Genomic DNA, 27,233 nt, shown 5'->3' with positions numbered 1-27,233 from the left:
GCCCCAAACCTTCCCCGGCCACCACCGCTGCCTACTAGGCGCGTCCTTTGAACAGCAGTTCGCTCGCTACCTGGCCTGCTCCCCTCATTGACCTAACAGAAGGGGCGGGTGAGCGTTTTTATTTTAAAAGACTTGCCTCTGGACCTTTGACCCGGCGCCGCAGGGGTCAGCGTGGGGTTTTCGGTCGTAAGGGCCTCCGCGGAATGAAGGAGGCCAGGGAGGTGGGTGCGGTCAGGGACCCGGTGCCACACCGAGGTGGCACATTTGGTCCAAGGCTGTGGTCTGGTACTCTCCACGACCCACGGGTCTCCTGAGGAGGTGAGGGGGGCCACAAATCGTCCTGTGCAAGGTACCCCGAGCAGCTCGGGCAGGGGGGCCCCGGCCAGGGCCAGCGGCCCTAGGATGAGACCCTCTCCTCTGAAGGTGGCAGGGAAGGGCGGGTGGGCCGGGATTCGGGACCCTATCACCTCCCCGCCTGCAGACGCCCCAGCAGTGCAGAAAAACGAGGGCCCCACCCACCGTCCGGATCCGCTTCGGGAGGACCCGAATCCAAAGGACGTGCATTGGTTACTAGGTAATATGAGAGTCAAAACTAAGAGCCTCGCGCCCGCTCGGGGCCTCTGGCGCGCACCTGCGCGTTTGAGCGTGGCGGGAATTAACTGGAGAGTTGGCTGGATCTTGCTTCAACCCCACTCTACATCTTCAGAACAGAGCGATCTCAAGGACCCTTCCGCCCTCCACTCCCACTCGGCCCGCCAACCCGCTGGGGAGAGCGGGAATCAAAGGCACTTCGCTCGGGGAGGCCTAGTTGGCATCCGGCTTCGAGGGCTGCGTCGGCGGCCGAGAAGACAGACCGGCCCCCCGTCTGCCAGGGACCCGGGAAACCCGCCGACCTGCAGAGAGTAGCTCAGGACAATCACACACACACACACACACACACACACACACACACACACACACACACGCACACACACGCACACTCACACCCCTCAGAGAAATCAAGTAATAGGGGAGACGCCCTCCGGAATCGGACAGAGCTGTGGGCTCTCCCAGGGGCCAGGGGGGTCGGGGGCGGAAGGGGAGGAGAGAGGGAGGCGGCCTCTCCTGCCCCAGGGGTTTGCGGGGATCCCGCGGGGTGGCGGCGGCTGCGGTGGCGGCGGCGGCGGGACGGTGGGGCGGTGGGGCGGTGGGGCGGGCGGGGCGCGCCTGGCTGCGAGTGGGAGTCCCTCCGTGCCCACCACACACACTTGCACCCCCTCCCTCCCTCGCTCTCACCCGCGCGCCGCGACCCCCGCCCCCGGCCCCCTCCCCTTCCCCGCCCGCCTCCGCCCCCATTCTCGGAATTGTGTAAAAAAATTCTCAGCCAAACCTCCCACCTCTCCTCTCCCCCCCCCCCCCCCACCGCCTCCCTTTAAAAAACCCCCTTTCCTCCCCGGCCCCTGCACTCTTTGTGAATGAGGGCAGGGAACTCGGCCCTTCCCCCGCTCCGGAGCCACGCCAGACCGCCGCACTCAGAGGACTGTTTGTTAATAGTCCAATTAGATAATTGCCATCTTTCACTCCTTTTGCTCCGCATTTCCCATAAAGGAATGAATGGGGAGAGCGGCGTGGAGAGGGCTTCTGCCCCGGCAAGGTGACGAGAAGGGCTGGAGCATGCTCCTTGCACAAGGCCATGCGCTTGAATTGAATCATTGTAGCCTAATCAATGCTCTTATTGGATTACTGGCTGTTGCTTTTCTCAAAGATATTGTAGCAGAGACAATGAAATAGCTAGGGGAAAACTTTTTTTTTTTTTCCTTCCTCTCTCTGAAGCAGATCTCACAGTCGAGATTTTCTCGGCTCTCTCTCCCGCTCCCCCTCTCTCTCCTGCTGGACTCTCTTGAGTACAAAGCTGCCCTTTCAATGGGCTGCCTCAGGGCTGCTGGAGGTGCAGGCATGAAAAAATCCAACGGCAACTAAATGAAGAGAGGTGGCAGTTTAAGATGGCTGTCAGCATCGAGGTGTGTTAAGGAGTTGTTTGGGACCCAAGCTTGGCTTTTTAGAGTGCGGGAAAGATACTTTTTTGGGGGAAAACTTTTCCTCCTCCCTCCCTCACCCCACCCCCCACCCTCAGGCAACTGCTTTCTTCTGCTGCGGGGTGTTTAAGCGGTTTTGTTTGGTTTTGTTTTGTTTCACTGCCTCCCTCCACCCTCATTCAGCTCCATCCGTGGAGTGTGGAGAAAACCCCTCTAGCCAGTTTGTGAGCAGGAGGGTCAAAGGCAAAGGGAAAGTTAATAATGCCTGCTAATGGTACGAACCATTCAGGATGAATCTTGTCAAAAGTTTTTCTGGAAGTGTGGGTCTTTGATTGTGTGTTTCCTGAAAGCAAGACCAATCATTTCCGTTTATTCACTGGCTAAACCCCTACTTGATTGGGGACAAGGACAGAAACCATCCATTACGATCTGATATATTATCCAAACAATTTAGTGTATTCATGAGGTAACCGAAACGTGGGGGCTGCGAAATTACCCGTAATCAATTGCCGCGGCGAGCGTGCGTGCCCCCGGTGTCGGACCAGAACAACCCGCCGTCTCAGGAGCAGGCTGGAGCCGCAGCGTTTCGGAGTTGCGCTGCTCGCTCCCTGATCGCCAGGCTGGGGACACTGGACGTGCTCAGAGGACGCGGGCGCTGACGAGGCGGCCTCGCCGCTGCTCCGGCGGGATCCTGGACCAGACCCTCCGCCTCTCGGCCAGCGCGCCACTCACGGATCGCCGCTGACCCGCGCGCGGCCGCCGCGGCCGCCCCACCGGGACAGTCACCCTTGCCGCTCGCCTCTCTCCGGGCTGGGCGTAGGGGCTGTACTGTAGGGGTTCTGTCCCCATTCTGCCTCTTTTTTCCACCCCCCTCCTCCTTTCTTTTCTTTCTTTTTCTTTTTCTTTTTTCTTTTCGTTGTTGTTGTTGTCCTCGCCTTTCCTATGTTCGGGAAAACAGACAAAATGGACGTTCGGTGCCATCCGGACGCAGAGGCTGCCCGAGTCTCCAAGAACCGGGAGAGCCGGGAGAGCAAGGGCGCGGAGGGGACCCTCCCTGCCGCCTTCCTCAAGGAGCCGCAGGGCGCCTTCTCCGCGTCGGGCGCCGCGGAAGACTGCAACAAAAGTAAATCCAATTCTGCAGCAGACCCAGATTACTGCCGCCGGATCCTGGTCCGAGGTAGGGATGGGGCAGGGCTGCCGATGCGCGTTATTTTTTTTGGGGGGGGAGGGGAGTGACTCCCGGGCACGAGCTGCGCGGCCGCCACCGACCGAGACTGGCGGGAGGAGATGCGGGCTGGGACTTCGGAGAAAGTTGCTGACCCTCCTCGCCCAGGGTCCGGCTCGTCAATGGGGACTCGCACCTAGGGCGCGCACTCTCCAGGAGCCTCGGTCCTCCAAGCCCCGAGGGCCCAGCCGGCAGGGCTGCAGGGGGAGCCAAGGGTTTGTGCGGGCGGGCCCAGGCTCAAGGCTGCGGCCTCCGACCCGGGAAAGCAGCTGGAAACTCTGGAGGACGTGTGCGCGCCCTGCGGCCCGCGGAACCTGTGGGGAGCCCGCCCTGCACACTCCCCGCGCCCTGGCAAGTTAAGCGCACCGAAGGGGAACGCGGGCGCGAGAGAACAGCCACCGGCCGCCGGCTACAGCCCGGCCAGTTGGCGCGCTGGGCCCAGGGCCCCGGCGCCGCGCTCAGGCCTGGCCGCTTCCGCCTGGGGAAGCGGCCGGGCTCAGTTGCCGGGCTGCGGAGGCCGCCGCGATGCTCGGCTCGGCCCCGTTCTGATGCGCGTTGTGCACTTGGCTCGGGCGGCCGCCGTGGTGAGGCCGGCCCCAGCCGGGCGCCGCCCCCGCCAGCGGATCGCCAGGCCCCGCCGGCCCCGACTCCGTCCCTCCTCCTTCCGCCTCCCGGGCTGGGGAGGGAAGGAGAGCCCCGGGGTAGGGGTGGGGATCGCCGGAGCGCGGTCTGGTCACACTCTAGAGCTGGGGCCGGCAGGACCCGGGTTGGTCAGTGCGGGGACCCTCAGAATACTGGGGACCTAGACCGCGTAATCAGGGCCCCTCAGGCCGGAAGGACCATCAGCCTATTTGGAATTGATTTTTTCCCCCTCCCTTGTCCGGAGGGCTGTACAAAGGCAGTCTGGTTCTCCCTCCTGTAAGCGTGTGGCGGTAGCTCCTTCGCCCCCAAAACACACAGTGTCTTTGCTCCTGGGCCGTGGCCGCACCCCTAGCCCGCTCCACCTCTGAATTTCAGGCCGCTGGTGACCGTTCCCAAAGCCAGCTCCGGCCTGAGAGGTGGAGGGAGACAAGAGGGTTCTGGCGGCTGACATTTCCCCTTCCCCAGATGCCAAGGGGTCCATACGAGAGATCATCCTGCCCAAGGGCCTGGACCTGGACCGGCCCAAGAGGACGCGCACGTCCTTCACGGCGGAGCAGCTCTACCGGCTGGAGATGGAGTTCCAGCGCTGCCAGTATGTGGTGGGCCGCGAGAGGACGGAGCTCGCCCGGCAGCTCAACCTCTCCGAGACCCAGGTACCCGCGGCCAGGCCGTGCACAGCTCTGCACCAGCTTCCTTCCCCATCACCCCAGCCATCTCTTCCTCACCTCGCCTGGCTCTGGACAGAGCCTCCCAGGGGAGGTGGAGGAGATAGGGAGAAGGGAGAAGAAAGGTCTAAGGCTTTCTCTCCTACCATAAGCCCTCCTTCCCCTCCCCCCATACCCTCAAAGATTCCAGGGCCCTGTCCTCTGTCCACCTTGGCCTAGCCCAAGAGGCCAAATCCTGTCTTTTGGGAATTCTTCTTGGACTCAAGTCTTGAGAATTCCTTGCTTGCCTCTGCTCTGCAAGGAACTGATGTTTGTCTTGGTTTGGTTACCTCATTTTGGCCAGGTTTTCAGGCACCACGCTCTTTGGGGACCCCAGCCTTACACAACACTCAGGCCTGCTCTACAATGGGCCAAAAGCCTAGGTGGCAAAGCCCCCTGCTCCAGTGCTGTGGGTGACAACTAGGATTAGAAAGGTGCATATTCCTAAGATCTGCCTGTGTAGACCAGGCTGCCCTGAGCCTTAAGACTTCCCCCCTGGCCCGAAGCTTACCCAGTTCCATTCCCAGCCTTGAGCACCCACTCTGGGCACCTAGGAGGCCCAGTTTTCGGTGCCAACGATATGTGAGGTATGGGACGACAGGCAGATCTGGGGTCCTGGGAGCCAGCAATGACAACTGTGCTCTTAGATCTTTCCTTTTACATGAAATCTATATGATGCTATGCAGTTGGCCATGTAGACTTGGCCTATGGGCACTTTAGGGCCTGAGAGGTTTGCCTTGTGGAGGTCTTTTGGGGCCTGGCCAGGGCCTGGCACCAGCTTGGCATAGGTAACAGGGAGTTTTTTTCCTGAGGACCAGTCCCTTTCTCTATGCTCAGCTCCGAAGCAGGTGGGGAGTGTTTCAGGTCTGGGATTTGGGCAGAAAGCTGAGAACCGAGGACAGAACATATTGGATGTTCTGAGTCTGGGTTGGCATGGTAGCTTTTCCTGAGTCTCTCTGCTACTGCTCCTCTTAGTTTATAAAATCTAAAAAGGATAATCTCCATACAGCTGCCAAACTCTATTCTGGGCCACCAGCTAGGCCTGAAGAGGGGCAGAGGGAGAAGTGGAAGTAAGGGAGGTTGGTGGAGAGAATTTGGTCCACCCCAACCACTTGACTTCCTCCAGGGATTCCAAAGTTCCAGAGGGAGAGCAGTGGAGTGATAAATTGAGTATCACTCAGTTTCTCCAATCCAGCTAGTGATGAGAGGAGGTGGAGAAATCTTGGCCTATTAAGTCTCTGTTGCACAAATTATTCCTTCTACAGCCACCTTGCTGCTAGTTGATGGTCAAGTCCGACCCTAATAAACGAGAAACAGACGCTAGTAGCTTTCAAGGGAGTAGTGTTGCTGGGACTAAATTTGAGCCCTTTGGACCAGGGGCCTGGGTTTCAGAGAGGCAGGCGAACACTCCTCCCCACCCGCTTCACTTCCCACTTCCCAGCACAGCACCCTTCGGGCCCCGCACCCTCCCCAGGAGATGTGGGCTCTCAAGCCTCGCAGATCCAATGGCATCCCTCTGGTCTTCCTTCGTATTGGGGTCGTGGACATTTTTATAACTTCACTGGTAATCACGGCCGGCCCGGGCCCGCTTCCATAACCTGGAAGCGCAGCCTTGCAGAACTGTGTCCCCCGCCCGTCGGCCCGGCTCCCACAGCAGCCCCGGCTGGGCTGGACCTTTCCCGCTGGGCGGTGGGGCGCGGACTGGGGTTGCGGGAGGGCCCCGGGAGCCCGCTCCCCTTGACGCCCGTCTTCCCCTGCACCTCTTTCCCGCCCTCCCCGCGCCTGGCGCGCAGGTGAAGGTCTGGTTCCAGAACCGGCGCACGAAGCAGAAGAAGGACCAGGGCAAGGACTCGGAGCTGCGCTCGGTGGTGTCGGAGACGGCGGCCACGTGCAGCGTGCTGCGGCTGCTGGAGCAGGGCCGCCTGCTGTCGCCGCCCGGCTTGCCCGCGCTGCTGCCGCCATGCGCCACCGGCGCGCTCGGCTCGGCGCTACGCGGGCCCAGCCTGCCAGCCCTGGGCGCGGGCGCCGCCGCGGGCTCGGCCGCCGCCGCTGCCGCCGCCGCCGCCGCCGCCCCGGGTCCCGCCGGCGCCGCGTCCCCGCACCCTCCGGCCGTGGGCGGCGCCCCGGGCCCCGGGCCCGCGGGGCCTGGGGGACTGCACGCGGGCGCGCCGGCTTCAGGTCACGGCCTCTTCAGCCTGCCGGTGCCCTCGCTGCTCGGCTCCGTCGCCAGCCGCCTGTCCTCCGCCCCGTTGACAATGGCCGGTTCGCTGGCCGGGAATTTGCAAGAACTCTCCGCCCGATACCTGAGCTCCTCGGCCTTCGAGCCTTACTCCCGGACCAACAATAAAGAAGGGGCCGAGAAAAAAGCGCTGGACTGATTTTAAGTGTTTCTCTGTATTTATATTTATAGTATCTATTGTGGTGATATTTATGGACTCAACGCACGTTCGGCGCCCGGGCTCCTGCGCCGGGCTCCCGGCTCCCACGAGGCCCCCGACCGCCCTCCTTCCCCAACAGGCTCTGCTACCCGTTTTATCTCATTTGGGCTATTTTTTTTTCCTGCCTTTCCTCCGTGTTCTCCCCTCCTCCCAAACTTCTCTCTGAATCCAGGAGAATCCAAAGAATTGGGGAAAATGCCCGAGTTAGCCAACCCGATGCCCCAGCCAGTGCCCGGCCCTGGAGGGGAAACCGGCTCTAAGTCCAGAGCACAGGACGCGTCCAGATCGGGCCACTGCTGTCCTTGATGATTCTTACGAATATTTGAACGAGGAAAGCTGCACGCAGACCCCAGAGGCTGCAAAAGCCGGCAGGTTTCTTTAGACCAAAAAGGAGGACGTTCCCTCTCGCCAGAGAAACCAGGGTTTGCGGGAGCCCCTGGTCCCCACTTCGTGGACCTCTCCGGAGAGACGATGCACATGCAGCTTCCTGGCTGGACAAATCCTGCCGAGAGTTTTCTCCTTTTTAGAGAAATTCCAGTCACAACTACTTCCTGGGCTTACTGACCCCAGGAGACAATAAACCAAACATCAAGGTAGGCGACGGTGGCAATAGATTTGATCTAATCAGCAATAAACCAAGATTAATAACCACCATATCAAACCAGATGAAGTGGAACCCATTTGTAAACACTGCTAACAATGGAGTTTGGAAGGTTTAAGAAAATTCGGCATAGAGAACCCACGACACAGGGCAATACAAAATTAAAGTTCTGGGTGTTATGACTTTAAACGGGAATTTAAAAGGGAAAAGCAAAAGACAAACCAGCTCAGCGAATGAAAGGAAATTCAGAATATTCTCCGAGGCCGTTTGGGCTGTGGCCGACAGCTCCGAGCTCCTTCGGGGGAGAGAGCCGCGCGGCTCGGGCGGCTGCCGGACGCCGGCGCTCCGCGACCCCCACCTCCCCGACGCGAGGCTCCGGGCAGAACTGCCGGGTTCGGAAACGAGTCAGTGCCTCGGCTCCCCGACTCCCGGCTTCACAAAACCCTGCCGGCACGGAGGATTCGCCCAGATTTCAGAGCAGATTCTGCGGAGCAGGGAGCAGGGTCGCAGCCTGGGACAGCAGAGCAGCCGGCCTCCTCCGTGCGCACGCAGCCTGCATGTCCGGCTCAGCACCGTGCGTGGAGAGGGAAGGGTCCCTCCCCACGTCTCTTCTCTAAGAAACCCCAGGGTTTCCGTGGTCCCAAGTCAGAAACCTGGACTAAACCGGCGCGACAACGACAGTTTCCACAGCCACTGGCCACCCGCATTTTAACCAAACCACAGACCCGGACGGCGAGGTGCCGCAGTGTCTAGAATGTATTCCTCCATCCGAAGCAAGCGCAGAGCATTTAAAAAAAAAATAGTAATTTTATTGTAAATTATTTACGTCGGAAGCTTTTTTCCTTTTCCTTTTCCTTTTTTTTTTTTTAGGCAAATTATTTTTAGTCAAGAAAATAATGAACGACTCAAACGCGGGTAGGTGTCGCTGAATCCTGGCTACTAACTTTGTTCTGAATGTTTTGGATATTTGGATGTTTTGTATTTATGTGGTGAGAGTGAAAAATATATCTATGATGATAAACGAGGCGTATTTTTGTCTTGTATTTGAAGGAGGAAAAACAAACAAACAAACAAACAAACAAAAAAAGAAGGAAAAGAAGACAGACCTAGCGAGAGAATCCCACTGCGGGGATCCTGGGGGAGAGGGCGGCGCCCGCGGCAGCCGGGGCCTGGCAGCTGGCACTGTGCGCACCTGGCGTGAGGTTTGGGACGCATTTCGGTCCTGAGAGGCGGGGACACCTGGCTCTGGTGTTGATCCCACTCGCTCTACAGCTCCGTCCCAAGGGCGCTGGCCCTTCAGGCCCGCCCTCCCCTCAACGTCCCTTTACGTGTTTCTTGGTTTATTTAGGAGCTCGGCTCTGGACACCCTAAAGCTTCTGTCTTCTAGCGCTCTTAGTTTCTAGAGTTTTCCGTCCCGCCATCTCCATGCCTGCCTGCAGTATTTTGGATTTTGAGCAATCACAGGGCCCGGAACAGGCAAGGTTTTTCTTTCTTCTGACTTCGAATAAGTCTCTCTGCCATCAAAGAGAAACTCTGAAGGAGCAAGAGAGTGAAATAGATATTAATTCCTGCCTAGAGCGCACCCCCTACCCCACCCTCGTACATATGTGGTGGTGACGGATGTGGACGGTGCAAACAGAAATCTGGGGAAGCTAGGAGGCATGGGGACAGTACTCAAGGTCACACTCTCCCAAGCGTGTGCCCCTCCCCCCCATAGCTGTGGGCGGCCCCCACAGCGGTCGGGGGAGCACCAGCTGCTTGGAGCCTGCATACTTGGGTGATGAGAGGGCCCACAGTTCCCTTGGGTCACCCACGTGAGCCAGGCCTCTAGACCTCCCCACGCATGCATAGCGTGCCTGAACCTCAAGTTTGAGGCATCCGAAATGAGGCGGCTGCACAGTGTGGGCGGTAGAGTTCCTGAGCTGAGTGTGGGTTGGGGGGCTCCGGGGTTTAGGACTCTCCCCAGGAACCTGGCGTTTGTGGGCAGCAGCCCCGGGACAGTCCACCTTTGTTTCTCAAAGTCTGCACACCCCTCGGCTTTGCTACCTCTTGGTTCTTCCTCTCTCTGTCATCCTCTCCTTTCTCCTCCGCTCTGAGCTGCTCCGCCACGTTTATCCTTTCTTTCTTCTCTTCTGTCCTGCAGACACTTGTGTTCTCTCTAAGGATCTCTGTGGGCTTTGGGTTCTCTCCCCATCTCCCCCCCCCCTTTCTATACTTTGCCCCGATGTCTCTGGGCTTTCTCATGTTCTCCCTTTCTTTCTCTCTCCCTCACCCTCCCTCCCTTTCTCCCGCTGGATTTCTCTTCCCCAGGTGGCCCCAAGGCCAAGGTGTGGGTGGCTCTGGCTTCTAGTCTCAGGGCTGGTGGCTGGGGCCAGCAACGGGGAGAAGGGAGTGAGAAGGTGGCATGATTTTATGGAACAAAAGAAAACACAAAATCCTAGCATCAGGGTCCCCAACAAGTTCATGCTCCTTCCCCAGGAGCCTCAGTCTGGGGAGTCTCCACGCAGGTCCACTAAGAGCTCCCCCTCCTTCCTCATCCCTCAGAGGGAAAGAGCCAGTTCTTCCATGTCCTCTCTTCTCTCATCTCCCTTCCCTCCCTGGCTTTGGGAAGAGCTGCTGATCTCTTCCGCCTGCCACTCAGGGAGTGTAATTGTTCTTAAAGAGACTCTTCTGCATAGAAAAAGAACTGCAATTTTAATTAAAAAACATTTATAGACAATTCATCTAATTTTAGTGCTTGTCTTATTTCCCCTTCTTTCCTAAGAGCCTCCAGTGAGTTGCCTTGGTCCCAGGAGGCCTCTGGTGAGGCCTCTGGCCTCTAACTAGTGACTCACAGGCCAAGTAGGAGACAGGTGTCCTCCTGACAACAGCTGGCCCTGCTTGGGAGAAGGTAGAAGGGGTTTCTGGGGGTCAAGGAGAACAGCTGGAGGTGGGTGGTGGAGCTGAAAGGAATCTCATGCTCAGGCCTGCCCAAAGCGACATCCAAGTTAGCTTAGAGCAGAAAAGAAAAAGAAAGCCTCTCATCCAACTCCTGCAACTTTGGTGGTCAGCTGCGGGGAATATGTGGGAAGTCACTTGGGGAGCTGAACTGGGACACATGTTGGCTCAACTTTAAGCCAGAGTGTATTAATAATAAATAGCATTTAGCAGTGCTTTACAATTTACAAATAGTTTTTCATACATATAGTCTCTACTCCTCATTTTCGGAGGTTCAGCCTCATTTTAAAGAGCCGCATGCAGGCTTGGCACGATCAGATGACTTGCTGAAGACCACATAGCTAGTCAGAGCCACAAGACTGTAAGCTCTTCCTCCTCGGGCCAGGGCTCTCTTCTTTCCGTTTCTTTCTCCTTCTCTCCATTCTCTTCTTCCTCCCTGTCCCTCTGCCATTCTTTCTTTCCTTTTCCTTCTTTCTTTCCATTTGTGCTCATGGTACCAGAACCCTCTAGCCTCTTGGCATCCACCTCTGCCCACTCCTAGTTTCAGCCTCTTTCTACTCCACCAGCTGCTGAGGATTTACTTGATGCCTTCATCAAAAGGTCTAAATTTCTTCCTGCTTCCTGTTTTCTTTCCTGGCAATATCCAACTTCTTCCTTCTACTTCTCTCTAGAATGACATCTTTAAATTCCTTACTCTCTTTGCCTTATACATCCTTGAATTTTTTAAACTGAGGCATGATATTCATACAGCAAACATTTATACAGTAAGGTGCAAAAGCTTCCTACTTTTTTTCCCTTAACTATATAGTTGATGAGATCTTACACACAGACACACACACCCATCTTGAATTGTTCTAGTGAAACTTCAACTTCTCACCGTAGGCCACACGATGACACAATGTCTTTTTCCTGTTTGAAAAGACATGGTGTCATATTGGTGTGCTGTTGTTGCACAGAAAATCTTTCTAAGAGGTCTTTCGAAAACTTGAAGCAATTAGAAATCATGTATCTCTTCCAATCCCCTGCCTTGCTGAATTTAAGAAACTTAAGCTGATCAGAACTTAAAATCTTATGAGGTCAGGTTTTCTCAAGATACAACTGAAAACCACCTGCTTCAGAAACACCTGGGGATGGGTTAAAATGCAGATTCTTGAACCTCAGCCTCACCTGATGAATCAGAAACTCTGGAGATGGGGCTCAGGACGTGCATTATTAACAAGTTTCCCAAGTGACTTATCCATACTAATATTTGAGAACTACTCTACTAACTGCCAAACTCCCAAACACCGCAACCTTCAGCAACTGGCCCAGGCCCTGGCATTTGGTGGGAATACAATGAATCTTCGTTAAACAGATTAATCCACACTTTCTGACACAGTTTAGAGTTTCTTGCATCACATACCATTGTAATTTAACACCATTTCTATGTTTGGAAATCTTTCCATTTTGGAGTCTTTTTATTCAAATAGGTTTTATTTTGATGAAGCAGGAGAAGAGGAATAGATTTGGGAGGTTTGTCTTGTCTCAAGAGGGTCTTTTATAAACCCAACTGGAACCACCTCGCTGGACAGGCTGTTCCCCTTTAGTCCTGGGAGTTTGGGTGGGGAGTTGGGGCAGGCAGGAGGAGAGTCCTCCATATTTGCTGAAGGACATTCAGATGCACACCCTTCTTGGTTGCAACTGAAGGTTTCTGTTGAAGAGACATCAGAGCTGTGGAAGGAGCAAGGCCACCAGGTCCAGAGAAACAGGCATGAAATGAACATGGAGACTCAGCATTCTCTGATTGATAGTTGATGTGAAACTTATTTTCTATCTAGAAGCACATTTACTTATCCTCTTACCATGAAAACAAGAAAATAAATGTTGTGCTTAATGTGGTAATGTATCCATTCTAACAAACAATAGCCACCCCACCTCCAGGATTTCACAAGGCCCAGGATGATACTATGCTTTATTATGAAAGGGCAGTTCATCTTAGTGGTTACTAGTTATGAGGTCTAGAGTCAGAGCGACTTGGGTTCCAGTCCTAGATCCACCACTCAGTAGCTGTGTGATCTCAGGTAAATTACGCAGCTGGCTGCTCTAAGCCTGATTCCATAGATGTGAAATGAAGATGATAATGGCAGTAACCTCATGGAATTTTCATGAGTAGTTAATCAGATGAGGGACATAGAACATCTGATACAATCTAGTATAAACATTCGAATGTTAGTTACTTATTATAAGACCGTGTCACTGCGGTAGCTAATGATCTTGGGCCTCAGTTTCCCCATCCGTAGAATGAGGAGGATAGCCTAAACTCCTTTCCCGAGAAAGACCTTGGAACTGTGCTTGAGCCAGTCACAGTGGAATTTATTCTCTTTTCCTTTAGACTGGATACCACAGTCATCGGTAAGCACAGTATTTTTTTTTTTATCAAAAATGATAAATTGTTATTTTAATAACTTAGCAGACAGCCCACAGCCGTTAGTTGTCAGACAGCCCTCAAATGTCAATCTTCTTTGGTAACGGCCTCAGCTAAAGAAAGCCACCTCGCCCAAGGTCATGCCCCATTTTCGAGGGTGGCTTTCAATGAGTGATAGACACAGGGTGAGCCTGGTTCTTGCACCCCCACAGTGGATAGCTCTGAAGGGCCATTCCATCTCCCACACTCCCTGAAATGTTGGCCAAAATTCTATCAAGACTCCAGAGCAGCTTAATTTCTCCATTGGTCCAATACTGCTTCCTTCCTTTCTCTCCTATGGTTGTTGAACTTGGAGCGCTCCCTAATAGACCTTATAAATGCTCATTTCCCTGCTTCTTGGGGGAACCCAATTGCACCAAATGCTATGGGAAAGAGTAAGCTAAATGGCAGACATGCAGAGGAAGTACTGAGGACCTAGAGCAGAGAATGACCAAGGGCAAGTGGTGGGAGAGGAGGCGGCAATGCAGAGAGCGCCTGGTATACCAAGGTACGGACACTTGGACTTGACCATCAAGGTGATAGAGAAACACTGACAGCTCCAAGGAGATCATGAAATCACTGCAGGTCTGCGTTCTCAAAGTTCTTTCTGGCAGTGCCGGGAGAATCCCAGGGGAGGCGATGTGGGACTAGGAGCTTCTAAGGCAGAGACCAGTTGATGAGTTAACTACAAAAGGGTCAAGAGAGAATGACGTTTTTGGTGGAGGGGTCAGTGGGTGCAGGAGCCGCAGAAATGGAGAAGAGGATGGGTTCCAGGCGTTTTCCTTCCGGTATAAAATCAACAGAACCCAGTAACCGACTGGAGGTGGCTGCTAGTGGCATTACTTTCAAGACTGAGTCCACGAGTAACTTTGGGAACATTTTTCTTAAGGCAGAGAGGGAATTCGATGAACCCAACACCGGGTTGGAGGGTGCCTGGGCGGAGCTGCCTCTAAGGCTGAGGAGGCTGCGGTGAGTTGCGGTTTGGACAAGCCAGCAGGAGCCCCCCCCACCCCCCGCCCCGCCCCAAGCCTCCAAACCTCCAAACCTCCGCGCGTGCTCCGTAGCTGCCTTTTCTCTGCCGAGGGGAGGCGTCGAGGGCCTCCGAGGTTGCCTTCTTGAGAGGACTAGGGCTTCTCATCCCCAAGGATGGGACCCTGTGCCTCACGCCGCTCACGACTCCAGGCTCGGGACACATTCATGTGATGTCCTTGCTGTGACTGCCCCACCAGGAAAGAGGAAAGTTGGGCCCAAGCTTGACACTTTTGAGGCTTCGCTTTGCCTTAAGCTGAGAGCTTGGCCATGGCATCCTTTTGCCCAGCACGAGCCGAAAGGAATGCGGGAAATGCCTTTCCGGAAGGGAGGTGGGACTCTGAAGAGGCCGGCTTTGACCCAAGGCTGTGGAGCAGCGGGAACCACCTCAGAACTTACGGCTGCGACCCGGTGGAGGCCCCGACCCCATGGAGGCCCCGACCCCTTGGAGGCCCCTTCCCCGCCTTGCCTTCTCTGCCTCGGCTCTCATCCCAGCTGCTCACTCAGCTCATGAAAAAGGGCGGGCAGGTAGGCCAGCCACCTCCTCTCCATCTTCCGGACCACCGCTCTGGGCTCCGTAAAGCAACACAGGCTGGGCCTGAGTCGCGGGCTCACACACCTCTTGGAAGGAGAGAAGCAGGGATGTGTGGGATGAGGAGTTTGCTAAGGATGCCCAATCGTCAGCGCTTGGGTTTTGTTTTGTTTTCTTCTCATTTGATAGTTTAGACCGCCTCTGTTAGAGAGGTGCTCGGTAAGTTCACCCAGCGCACTTAATGGAGGGGCAGACTTAAGTCATTCCGGGGAAGAGCTAAATGCAAATTTGATCTTCTGTCCCAGATGTCAGTTGATGCCGTGGAGAGCAAGCGCAGAGGAGGGAGCTGGCATTGTTGGCTGTAGGGCCAGAGAGCCTGTAGGGAAGGACTGTGGGATTCTGAGATGATCTGGAAGGTAGTCGAGGCTTTAGCAAAGGCGGAGGAGAGAGAATAAAGCAGAGTGACAGGAGATGTGTGTTCACACTGAGTAGAAGGGAAAGACGAAGCTGGAAAAGTAACTTGACCAGAAAGGTCTTGACTACCAAGCTTAAGACCTTTATTCTGTGTGCAGAAGGGAGGTTTTTGGTGGGGTAGCGATGGGAGGAAAGCTAAGTTACTGGATCAGATCGGTGCGGCGGGGAGAGAAAGGTTAGTAAACCTTGAGGTTAGGTGTTGAGGTCCCGCTGAGGGTGGGGAGAATGGCAAGTAGGGAAGGAATAAATATCTTCTCTCTCATCAGTGATGGAGGCTCGGGGAATGTAAGTGAACACATTGATACCAGCGTCCCTTTCTAAACATGAGCATTATTTCATTTTAAGATTCTCTTCTTGAGCTTCCTATGAACATCTCTGTTCAGAGGCAGTGAACTGTTTAGAGACAAGCGGGAGGGTTGCAAATAAGTTCCAGTTGTGAAGCTAAACTTTGTTGATTAGTGGTGGCTGCCTGGGCTGACAAGTTGCAGAGGCATCTGGGGGCCTCATCTTAGCTCTGTGGAAAAGGGTGCTGATTGTTAGTGATGTCTGTCACAGCCATAGGGGAGCTTTTGGAATTCTGAGACAACTATAACTGAGTTTGTGGTCAGGCTGCTTCTCTGGGTTCTGAATAAGGATCTGGGTCATGTTTTGGCTTGGTAGATTTTCTTACCCTGGTAAGGTCATGGCAGAGTAGGGAGCTGTTTCTAAGTAACTCAATGCAAGATTCCTGTGGCAGGTACCCCAGTCATCAGGTAGACCCAACAATATAGTAAGACAGCTGGGCTCCGAATTCCATCTCTGCTTTTTATTAGCCATGTGAACTTAGACAAATTACTTGACCCCTTTCCATCAGAATCCTCAACCGTAAAATAGAAATCTTATATTTTCGATCAAGATATAAAGTGCTTAACATAGTGTCCAACTACGAACTCCACAAATGTTAATGCCCCTTACTTTGGAACCAAACCTTGTCTTTAGGCCCTAGGCATCAACTTCTGACTAGGTCTACACCTGGGTAAAATTATATAACTGCAAGTTTTGTGCAGATTCATTGAGATGTTGGATGTGGAATATATCAGCAATCCCCAACCTTTTTGGCACTAGGGACCTGTGCTGCTCTGAGAATCTAATGCCTGATCTGATGTGGAGCCGAGGTGGAGCTGAGCGGCTGCAGACACAGATGAAGCTTCGCCTGCTGGCCCACTGCTCACCTTCCGCTGTGCGGCCCCGTTCCTAACAGGCCGTGGACTGGTACTGGTTCATGGCTCGGGAGTTGGGGGCCCTTGGAATACGTGGCGTCAAGTAGGAAAGGAGGGTCTTCTTTGCAAATTCATAGAATGAAGGAGATACATTTTTAACAGTTTGGTATCTCCAGAGCATTTTTATGCATTTATACACACATATACACATACTCACTCATATACTCATGCATTTTGTTAAGGGGCTTGTTTTGTCTTTGCATATGTAGGTTAATATTATGTATATTGTTTTGTGACTCTTTTCAATTTAATAATATATCTTGGAGATGCTGCCGTGTCCCATCTTATAGGTCGACCTATTTTGTTAAACTCTCTCTATTAAATAGTATGGATATATGGATAATTTATTTAGCTATGCACTTATTGATGGAAATTTGAATTCTTGTTTCCTTTTCTTCTTATTTTATTTTTGCCTTTGCAACGATATTTCTGAGAACATTCTTGTGCCTCTCTGCACCTAAATGTATATTCCTAAAAGGGGAATTAATGGGTCAAATGATATGTATACTTTAAATTTTAATAGGTTTTGTCAAAGATCAGATGAATTTATAAAATCCCACACCACACAGTTTTTGAAAGTTAGGCTGGGTGATTTGATGTCTGCTGCTGGCTTTGATCTATCTGAGCTCTTACATATACTGTCTTCTCAAAAAATTAGTGTTGAAAATACAAACAAATTTCTTGAAGTTACTGCAGAAACACAGTTTGTTCCTTCTCTTTACTGGATTGATCATTACTCTTGTAGATAATTTAGGACCTCCTTTACAATGAAACAGATTTATTTTAAAAATGATAAAAGTCAAAATTTCAAAGCTTATTGCATACAAGAGCAGTCCCTTGCCCTCATTCAAGAAAATGCAGCACAGAACTCAGCGAAAATGAGACAGTAGTAGGCTTTATGGTATACCCTGTAAATCTCTTAGAAGAGAACAAGTTATTTCCTATGTCTGGAGCATGTTTCACTAGTAACATTGACTTCCTGTTTCCGTTATTTCTACTCTAGTCCAGGCCACCATTGTTTCAGTGTCTACACTACTGTAAAAGTCTCCTAATTTATCTCTAGGTTTTCTTCCCTACAACCTACTCTCCATACTGCAGCCACAGTGATGCCTCTCAAGTGCAAATCGACTGCAAGTTACTCTGCTGCTTAAAACTCTTCAGTGGTTTTCCCTTGACTGTAGAATCAAAGTCAGCTTCCTTAACATGGCTTGCAGGGTCGTTAAAGACCAGACCTTGCCTTTTCTCACTGTTTCTGTCCCTTTGTACTTTATGGTTCAATCTTACTGGACTTTAAAAACTTTTTTCAGATTACGTACAAGTTATTTCCTATGTCTGGAGCATGTTTCACTAGTAACTCTCTTCTTCCTGACCCTCATCCACATCCTGTTCATCTATCTATTCTCTCTCTCTATAACTATATAACTATATAACTACTGTATAACTATATAACTATCTATCTACCTATCTACATATATACGCGTGTGCACGTATGTGTGTACGTGTGTATATATATAGAGGAGAAGGGAGAGGGAGAGGGAGAGAAATTCAATGAGGAAAAGGCAAAGTGTAGTCCGTTTGAAAGATGCAGAACTTGAGGAATGGAGAATCTAGTGTGTCCTGAGTTAAACTTTATCCTTCTGAGTCCTGGAGCATCACTCTGAATGTGATGTTTAACTCTTGAGTTTTGCTTTATCGTCAAAGGTGCTGTTCCCTCAGGCTTTCTTCCTGAGTTGGATTCCTTTCCCTTCATTGCTCGAGGCCCCATTAAGCCCCCCAGGTTGGAGCCAGGATGGTAACTGCTGCCGCTGAAGCTCAGCAGTTCTTTTAAATCAGTACTCCGGTGGCACGCTTGGAACAGCAATCAGACACGAAGAAGTAGGTAGAGATAATTTGGAGTGAAGGAAGATGTTGAATCGTCCCCAAACCCAGAGGTCATTTATGTCAATTGGAGGTCGTGGTGCACTAATCACTCACTACTCCTTCCTTGTTTGAATGAACTGAAAACAAGGTGCCAAATCGGGTTCCAAGTTTAAGTGGCAGCAAGTGACTCCCAAGGATGTCTCTCTTGTTTCCCACCTGAAATTGAATTTATCCATCCAGGCACTGGCAGAGAAAGGGAGAAAAAGGTGGCGAGGGACAGTACCCTTGATTTTTAAGGCATGAATATTAGCGCTCACCCCTCGGATTAACTTCTCACTTTTGTCTTGAGTTGTGAGAACTAGAGGAATGGTCACCTTTACCAGCACTACCCTAAGGGAGTAATAAATATTACTTAATTTTTTTTAAAAAAAGTAATAAATATTGTTGTTCTTAAAATTAACAATAATAAAAAGATTGAGAGTTCTCATTGTTCTTTTGAATTTGTTTGACTAGTTTGGATTGCTATTTCTAGGTCTGATACATAGTAGGCACTTTAACATTTGATGACTGACCGGAATGACGAGGTTCATTAACACAGCGTATTCGAATTCCTTTGACTCCATAAGTCATCTCACGAAATGTTTTGAAGAAAACATTTTCTCCCGTGTTTTATCAGTTGTACTTCATATGTTTCGCTAACCATCTGGCCTCCCTGGAACCATGCGAGAATGTGCTGCAGACATGACAGTTCTTCCCCGCGCGCTCCAGAATGCATCTGCTGAGAACATTCTCCTGTAACTACAACCTCATTAGCACATCTAAGACATTTAATAATTTTTAATATTACCTAATATCCACTATGCGTTAAAATTTTCCATTGTCCCAACAATGTCTGATAGCATTTTTTTGGTTTGTTTTTGTTTAAAATTCAGGGTGAAATCTGGGTTCCTGTATTTGGTTATATTATCACTTTTGTTTCTTTTAATCTAGAGAGAGTTGTCTGGTTTCTTTTTTCCTCCCTCTATGATACGACTTTTGAGGAAGTCCAGGCCAGCTGCCTTATGGAATGAACTGCATTGTGGATTTGTCTGATTGTTTCCTCATAATATCGTTTAATTTGTTTTCCTATCCTCCATATTTCCTGTGAACTGGAAATTAGATGTATTTGGCTAGTACTTCCTTGGTGACGTTTGGTTTCAATTACCTTTCTTTGTGGTCTGAGAAAGAAAATAGTTCTATTTTACAGTCATCACACACCTGTTGAGCTAGTAGTGTGCAATATTTTAGATAAAGTGGGATAATATAAAGAAATAATGTTTAATATAGTGCCTGGCACATGATCAATGCTCTATATTTATTAGGTGCTGAATACATGAAAAAGATAATTAGCATTGTAAGGCAAGGAATGGTAAGTCAAATAAATTGTTGAATATAACTAATTTAATTTAAAAATATTTTGATTTTGTTGGATAGAGCTGCTTCTATATGCTCTGAGCTAGGTACTTTAGGCACTGCTAGGTACTGGAAGTACATTGATCATCCAGATAACCCATCTCTGCCTTTGAGGAGTAAATGTCCCAGGATTTACCAATAGGTAAATAGATTTGGGTGCGATGGCAGAATTTGTATATACTTGTATATATACTTGCCTATATTTATTTTTCATTCTCACAACAATTTGTGAAGTAGGTGTTATTGGTGCCATTTTTCTGTATGAGGCTCAAAGGTAAGAGACTTGCCCATGGTAGAGGAGGTGGAGCGGGGGAGGGAGGGAGGGAAAAAGAGAGAAAGAGAGACAAAGAGAGATCTCTAGGGTTCAGTCCCAGACCTGTCTGATGTCAAGCCCATACTGGACTAAGAGTATTAATTTGAACTTTAGGAATTGCATGAATTTTCTGAAATCGTAGGTACAATTTTGTGGAGAGGAAGTTATCAGGTTTTTAAAGTAATCTAAGACTCCAAAAGAAAAGAACAATTGTCTTAGACTGGCAGATTTGGAAGTGTCCTTAGTCCCAAGGCTCTCATTTCAAAGTTGGGCACATTGAGGCATAGAAAGGGGGAAGGATTTGTTAGAGAGTGACTCAAATGGCAGAGTCAGCCCTGGAACTCAGTCCTCTTGTTTCCCAGACAACTGCATCTCCTCCTTTGATAACTTAGTGAGGGCAGCTGAGGCCTTGAGCAGTTGGAAGAACTGCAGTGCCCTGGGCCTGATGTCCTTGACAGCGTCTTGGCAAGGAGTCACGTAGGCACTTTTGGAGGGAGAGGTGTTGACTCTTCAAGGACCAGGTTTTGAACTAGTACTACATGGTAAATTGCCCCTTTCAAGGGTACCATTAGTAAGTGACTGCACTAAAGTGAGCTCTGGAGGTGTAGAAGAGCACCCCAACTATCCAAGGGCCTGCTTCTTGCCCAGTGTATAGTTTTCTTCCCGGGGAAAGGAAACCCAGCCTGGCTGTGGCAAATCAGGCCTCCTTTGGGGAGACCGCAGTAGAAGTGGGAAAGGCGGGACAAGCTGCTTTCCGAACCAGCAGAAGCTTGTTCTTCATACAGGAGCAGCTCTAACGTAACGAAGCACCATTGGTATTCATGTCCTCTCCACATCCTGTCTTCCGGGAGGCCTTGCAGGCAGCCCTACCTTCTGAGCCTGAAACCACAGCTCCTCTTCCATTTCCTCACTAGACTTTTAAGGCTTATTTTATCCCATCCATCACCTAGCTCAGGGCTTGGCACTTAGAAAGTATTTATTGACTAAATAAATGAGTGAGATCCTATTTGGGTTTGAATCTTGCGTCTACCACATACATATAAGCTATGTTATCCTAACAAGGAAGTTAACCTCTCTGAGCAATAATCCTTATGGTTATCTGGTAAAGTAGAAAAAAGAAGAGAGTCTCAATGATGGTCAAGACAGGCCCTCTTGGGATGCAGGGGACTCTCTCGCGGAACTTAGGGGCAGACCGGCAGCATTGCTCCAGGCTGCCCAGAGCTTGGTCAGAGTCCCTGACACTCGATTCTGATTCAAAGCCCTGACCTTGCTTTTGGGACCATCAGGAGCCTTCCTCATTCTTGGCCTGCCTCAGTAATACTGGGGAGCTTTGACGTTTTCTGCTCCTTTGACGATGGTCCGTCTCTTAGGGCAAACCCAAATTTGTGCCGGCATCATTCGAGATGGGTGGTATTTGAAGGAGATTCCTGCCCAAAGAGAGTTAAGAATGGAAGATTGAGGGTTTCTTAAAGAAGGGCCCCTCTCACTTCAGACAAGTTTCTGTTACTTAGCCTTGTCCAGAAAATGATTATCATTTCTAGAGAAAGCCTCTGTAGTTTCAGACTTAATCATGATAAATCTACCAGGAATTAATGCCTGTCTGACATTAGACCAATTGCCTAGAAATCATGACACTTATAAGAAATAGTGATTTCTTTATTTGAATGAAAACAAAGCATTCCAGGGCAGATTAAAAATACATTATTTTAATTTTTAGAGGAAAAGAATTCTTTAAAGAGAATTGTCAACGATCAAAACTGGTTGATAAATCACATATGTAACTATGTAATTAAACTTCTTCATTTTCAGAGACCTGCAATTAGAGTTCTTCGTCTAGTTACCCATAATGATTCATTCTTGCTAATATGCCGAGGACGAAGGGAGTCAGGAAGGGAAATTTTAATTTGAACTTTTTCCTAATTTGGATCAAGAGGCAGTAGGAATACGCCCAGGCTGGGAGGCAGGAGAGCTGGATTCTAGTCCCAGTTCTATTTCTCATTAACTGTGGGCTTTAGCCAAATCACCAAGCCTATCTGGGCCTTTGTTTCCTCAGCTGTAAAACAGAATAATAATACTTACTTCAGAGTATTGTGATGAAGCCTTAATGAAACTATGGGTGTGATAATGCTTTGTAAATTTTAAAGCTCTGTAAGGCCTTCGTACATTTAAGTGTTGTGCTTTCTTTTCTTATCATAGCAGGCCAGGCCCTCTGTTGGTGGTAGGAGGAAAAGGCTTTAATGTACAATATCAGCCTTTGTGTAATGTGAAAAGGCAGACATTAATGAAAGGCTAGGGTGCTTTGTTGAATGTGTCTGTGATTGACTGGTGGCCCTGCTTCTGATGATCAGGAATTTATTATTAAGAAAATTTCTATGTGTTTGGGGAGCCAGGACTTGGTTTCTGCCTTCCTAATGGCAGAGGGTCACCACAGATGCCTCAGATATTGTTACACTGATTTTGCTGGATTCGCATTTAAAGAGAAACCTCTCCTTTGGACCAAGTGGAGGTTGTGGGGGATTGTGACAAGGACATTGAGAATTTTTAGGTTCGATTCTAAGTCTCAATGTGGGGCCGTAGGACAAGAATTGGGGTTTGAGTTCAAACAGCCTATCAGACTTGCAAAGTACCCTGCAGATGATCAAATCCAATGGTCCTCAAAGCGTGGCTGAATTGTGGCTTCAGCATCACTAGGGAACTTGTTAGACATGCAGATTCTTGGGTACCATCCAACACCGCTGAATCAGAAACCGTGGGGCTGAGGTTTAGTAATCTGTGTTGTAACAATCCCTCCAGATGATTTTGATGCACTCTAAAGTTTGAGAACCACTCTAAAGCTCTGATGTAGGCCCATTTTGTAAATACTTGTAAAATGCTCAACCTAATGCTGGTGCATAGTAAACGGTGCAAGCCAAAAAGACAGAAAAACAATGCCATGCATAATCATTCTCACCTTGTTTAAAAATTATACTCTCATCACGGTTGGTTTATCGTCGAGCTTAGCTGGACTGAGGTTTTGTGCTTATGAGAAATTTGATTCCTGACCAGGAATCGAAAGACAAAGATTCTAGTGCCGGCTCTGCCAAAAACTAGCCGTGCGACTGTGGGCAAATCACTTGACCTTTCTGGACCTCGATTATTTCATCTGTAGATAACCATAAGAATTCCTAATCTACTTGCCTGATAGAATTTCATCAGATTGGTTTTATGGTTTTAGAGATCGCCTTGGTTTCAGGTGGTCTGGGCTGGCTTTCTGGGCAGGTAGTGTTGGATCTGGACTTTGAGGAATGAGATTTGCTTATCAGGAGGGAAGCACATTTGAAGTAAGGAGAGATGTGATTAAAGATGCTAGCAGTGGAGCTGGAAGAACACAGGTCGGAGGAGGGGCAATTAGCCTAGCTGGAGTCTAATCCAGCTCACCTAATTCCCAGGGTAGTCAGACATACCAGGCTTTTACAATGGAAGCTGGTAATGCTGAATAATTTGGAGCCTATTCGAGACAAACAATTTTAATGGTAATAGTAACAAATTAATGGTCAACAAATATCACCGGACTTAGGGCTGAGGCTTTCAGCAAATTCCACGATTGCCTCATTTACTTTTCTCAACATCCTCATGTGGCAGATGATGTTATTACTTCCACCTTACAGATGAGGAAACTGAAGCTCGATGTGGTCTCACAGCCTGTCAGAACCAGGAGTCAAACCCAGGTTTATTTGGCGCTAAATCCACCATGTTAACCATTGTTTCGCGCCCCCTCACGAGTACTGTCCGTGTTTCCTGAACTTATCTCTGGTTCTGAGGTTGCGTTAGAGCTTTTTTCCCCTTGGCCTTCAAGGCCCAGTCAAAAACCACCTCTTCCATAACATTCCTTTAATCCCCAGTAAGCATCAGTCTTCCTCAGCATTTTTGGTTTGTACTTGCCTAGCAACATGCCACACTTTCTGCATTGTGTCTTGGTTATTTGGATAGAAGAGTATCTTCCCCCATTAGCTGTTCCTCAGCAGTACGTCAAGCGAAGAGCTGTCTCTCAGTATAGGTTCGCTGATAATTGCCTTCCAGGGCGGAAATAGCAGCTCTCAAACCTGCAGCCACTAAGGGGAAAACTCATGTAAAAAAAACCTGTGTGGTATATTACATTCTGTTTCCATCAGGTAACATATGAACGAGGAAAGAAAATAAGGACATTAAGGCCTCAGTTTTTATAACCATTCTGCCAAAACGGCTTTGAAGAGGCAGGTGACAATAAATTCAGCAGAGTGAAGCTTCACTTGGTTCTGGTTTGCAGAGCACCGGTCTCTTTGCCTTTTAATCAAATAATAGAAATGACTGAAAGAGTAAAAGGTGCTGGGCCGATAGTTAAGCTGAGTCCATTCTTCCCACTGACGCTTAAGGGATTTATGTAGGTAAGTCCCATTAATGTTAATGGAAGTTACATGTGTAATTCTCCTTTTTCATCCCTGAGAGAATAGAGCTTTATATTCCTTGGGTAATTATGGTCCCGGCACGGTAAGTTTTTTTCAGTTAACTTTTTCACCTGCCTTTCCTGCTTGGACTCTTAAGAAAGGAACTGAATTCTTCTGTTCTAAAAGGAAAATTGCCAAAATATCTGAAAGGTGAAACAAATGTAACTAGATCCACTTGTTTGGGGGCGGGAAGCAAGAAAACACCAGGACAGGAAGCTGGAGGGTGAGCTCCTGCTAATTTTCCGATCCCAGGAAGCGTGTCATGGTTTGGATTGTCTAACAATACAGGGCTTTTCACTGGCAGCCCATTTCCTCAGGTATTTGAAGTGAGAGGAAAATAAGTCCCTGAACATGACTGAATTAATTTTAGTATGTAAGATTTGTGGAGCCTGATAAAGAATTAATCTTGGTCTCTGCCCAAGACCTAATGAAGTATTTGAAATATCTTGGTATCTGGGGTCTGGTTTACAGGAATCTAAAAAAAACAGCTGTATTATTGTCCTATTAGAAATGTAAGCTCCTGGGGGGGGGGGTTCTGATGTCACACTAGGTGCTCTGATTGGAGCATGCAACAGGTCATCCTATTCCTTAGGACAGAGTGGTGCCTGTTCCGTGGCTGGAGGTGGGTAAGTCAGCATCCTAGTCTTACTGTGTAGACAGGTCATTTTTCAGAAAAGTTTGTCACAATGAAAAGAGACAAAGTTCAACTTTCCTGATGGCTTTACTTCCACCATTTGAATTTTTTATGTTGTTGTTGTTTGTGATTGGGAGCGGAAGAAAGGTGTATGTCAGTGCATGGGCACATTCGGGTTTTGTGGCAGCCATCCAGCCTCATGTTAGACGTCTTTTCTAGTCACCTAATTCAGCCAGTGGTCCCAAAGCGTTCAGTGAGGGGGAGTTTACGCTAGCTCTGAGTGTAGTATCTGGGGTACAGTTGAGTAAGTGATTTGAATCGACCTGGCAGGAACAGGCTGCTCTCTCTTTGGGCAACTTTGTGTTAGGAAGTTCTGTCTCATGTGAGTTGAAAGATATCTTCCATGGTTTTCTTTTGGACTCTTTTTCTACTTTTTCCTCATTGGCCCCTGTTCTATCCTTGGGACCATGAGAGAATAAGTTAGCTGTCTCCGATACTTGAAAATTCTTCACTGTTTCTCAGAATCAAGAATTGAGATTTAAAAAAAAATTTATTATTTTTTACTTTAGTTTTAAGTATACAGTGCGTTGGTTAGACATCTATATAGTTTATAAAACGATCCCCCCAAATGCCCGCTCCCTCCCCTCCACCTAACCAACGTATTCATGCTAACTGCATTCCCTATGCCGTGCTCCCCATCCCTGTGACCATCCATCAGCTACTGATTTGTATTTCTTTAGCCTTTCACGCCATTCTCCAAGCCGCCGCAACCCCTTTCCTTTCTGTCTGACACCAAATTGTCCACTATATTTTTATGAATCTTGTTTTTGATTAGTTTGTTCTTTTTATTCCTTAGATGCCGCATATAAATGAAATCATGTAATGTTTCTCTTTCTCTGTTCAACTTAAATATCTTCTCGGTCTATCAAAGCAATATCTTTTTCTATCCATTTTCTTTTCATATGTAGGGGTCTGGTTTTCTGATCCTTTCAGCCACTCTGTCTTTAGGTTGGAGCACTTAATTCTTTTCCATTTAATGTACTTATTGATAGGAATGTAGTTGTTACCATTCTTTATTCCTGTGTTCGATACATGTTTTTTCTTCTTAAAGAAGTCCCTCCAACATTTCCTGTAATACTGGCTTGGTGCTGATAAATACCTTTAGCTTATTTTTGTCTGGGAAGCTTTTTTTCTGTCCTTCAACTCTAAATGATAGTTTTGCTGGATAAATTATTCTTGGTTGTAGATCCTGGGTCTTCATCCTGTTGAATTTTTTTTTGCCAAGCCCTCCTGTCCTGTGTAGTTTCTTTTGAGAAATCAGCTGCCAGTCTTATGGGTTTTCCCTTATATGTAATTATTTGTTTTTCTTTTGCTGCTTTTAATTCTCTTTCTTAATATTTAACTTTTGGCATTTAAATTATGATGTATCATGGTGTGGGCCTCTTTGGATCTTTGATTTTTGGAATTCTCTGAGCTTCCTGGGGTTTTATGTCCATTTTCTTCACCAGGTTAGGGAAGTTTTCCATCATAATTTCTTCAGAAAGCTGTTCAGCATCTTGATTTTCTTCAGTTTTGCCTATCAGATGAACATTTTGGAGCCTTAATAGTGTCCCATATCCTCCTTAAATTATTTTTATAGTCTTGGCATCTTTTTTCTTGCCATTCTGATTGAGTGTCCTGATTGGCTTTCCTGTCCTCTAGGTAGAGTATTTAATCTCTTCTTTATTCACTTTGTTTATTCCTTTGTTTGTTCCATTTAATATACTTCTCATCTCCGATAATGTGCTCTTTATTTCAGACTGGTTCCATTTTATAATTTCCATTTCCATTTTTATGTTTTTTTTTATCTCTTTGTTGAAGTTCTCAATGAATTTTTCTATACTTCCCAAAAGTTCATTGAGAATCTTTATAACCAGTGTTTTGAACTCTGCATCTGTTAGATTACTTGACTCCATTATATCTGGATCTCTGTTCTGTTCTCTCATATGGCTTCTGCTTCTTTGTCTTCCCATTTTGGCTGCCTTTCCGTGTCTGTTTCTATGTACTAAGCAAAGTTCCTATGTCTCCTGGTCTTATTAGTGTGGATTTGTGAAATAGGTGTCCAGGGGCATGGTCCTTAGAGGGGTTCAGTTGCAGGCCAAACTTAGCCCAAGCCTCTGCCCTTCTAGGGCCACCCGGTAAGATTCATCAAACAATCCACAGATGCTGTGTT

The 27,233-nt window shown here is 48.9% G+C and overlaps 1 protein-coding gene across 1 annotated transcript; it reads left to right on the top strand.

Annotated features, from left to right (window-relative positions):
• The first annotated feature begins 1,415 nt into the window (after positions 1-1,415).
• VAX1 (ventral anterior homeobox 1) lies at positions 1,416-8,646 on the top strand. The gene is made up of 3 exons (XM_016142488.2): positions 1,416-3,192; positions 4,348-4,535; positions 6,380-8,646. The coding sequence occupies exons 1-3, from the start codon at positions 2,958-2,960 to the stop codon at positions 6,962-6,964; spliced, it is 1,008 nt and encodes a 335-aa protein (XP_015997974.2). The 5' UTR covers positions 1,416-2,957; the 3' UTR covers positions 6,965-8,646.
• The last annotated feature ends 18,587 nt before the right edge of the window (positions 8,647-27,233 follow it).

This window comes from Rousettus aegyptiacus, unplaced genomic scaffold (genome assembly GCF_014176215.1).
Source record: "Rousettus aegyptiacus isolate mRouAeg1 unplaced genomic scaffold, mRouAeg1.p scaffold_m13_p_6, whole genome shotgun sequence".
Classification (NCBI taxonomy): Eukaryota; Metazoa; Chordata; class Mammalia; order Chiroptera; family Pteropodidae; genus Rousettus; species Rousettus aegyptiacus.
Note: the sequence above shows the minus strand (reverse complement) of the source record. Positions and strands in the feature narration are given on the sequence as shown.

Bases quoted from the DNA above. Each gene is read 5' to 3' on its own strand.
- VAX1 (XM_016142488.2), top strand. From the start codon at position 2,958: ATGTTCGGGAAAACAGACAAAATGGACGTTCGGTGCCATCCGGACGCA. The intron at 3,193-4,347 runs GTAGGGATGGGG...CCCCTTCCCCAG, and splicing joins CCGCCGGATCCTGGTCCGAG to ATGCCAAGGGGTCCATACGA. The intron at 4,536-6,379 runs GTACCCGCGGCC...CCTGGCGCGCAG, and splicing joins TCAACCTCTCCGAGACCCAG to GTGAAGGTCTGGTTCCAGAA.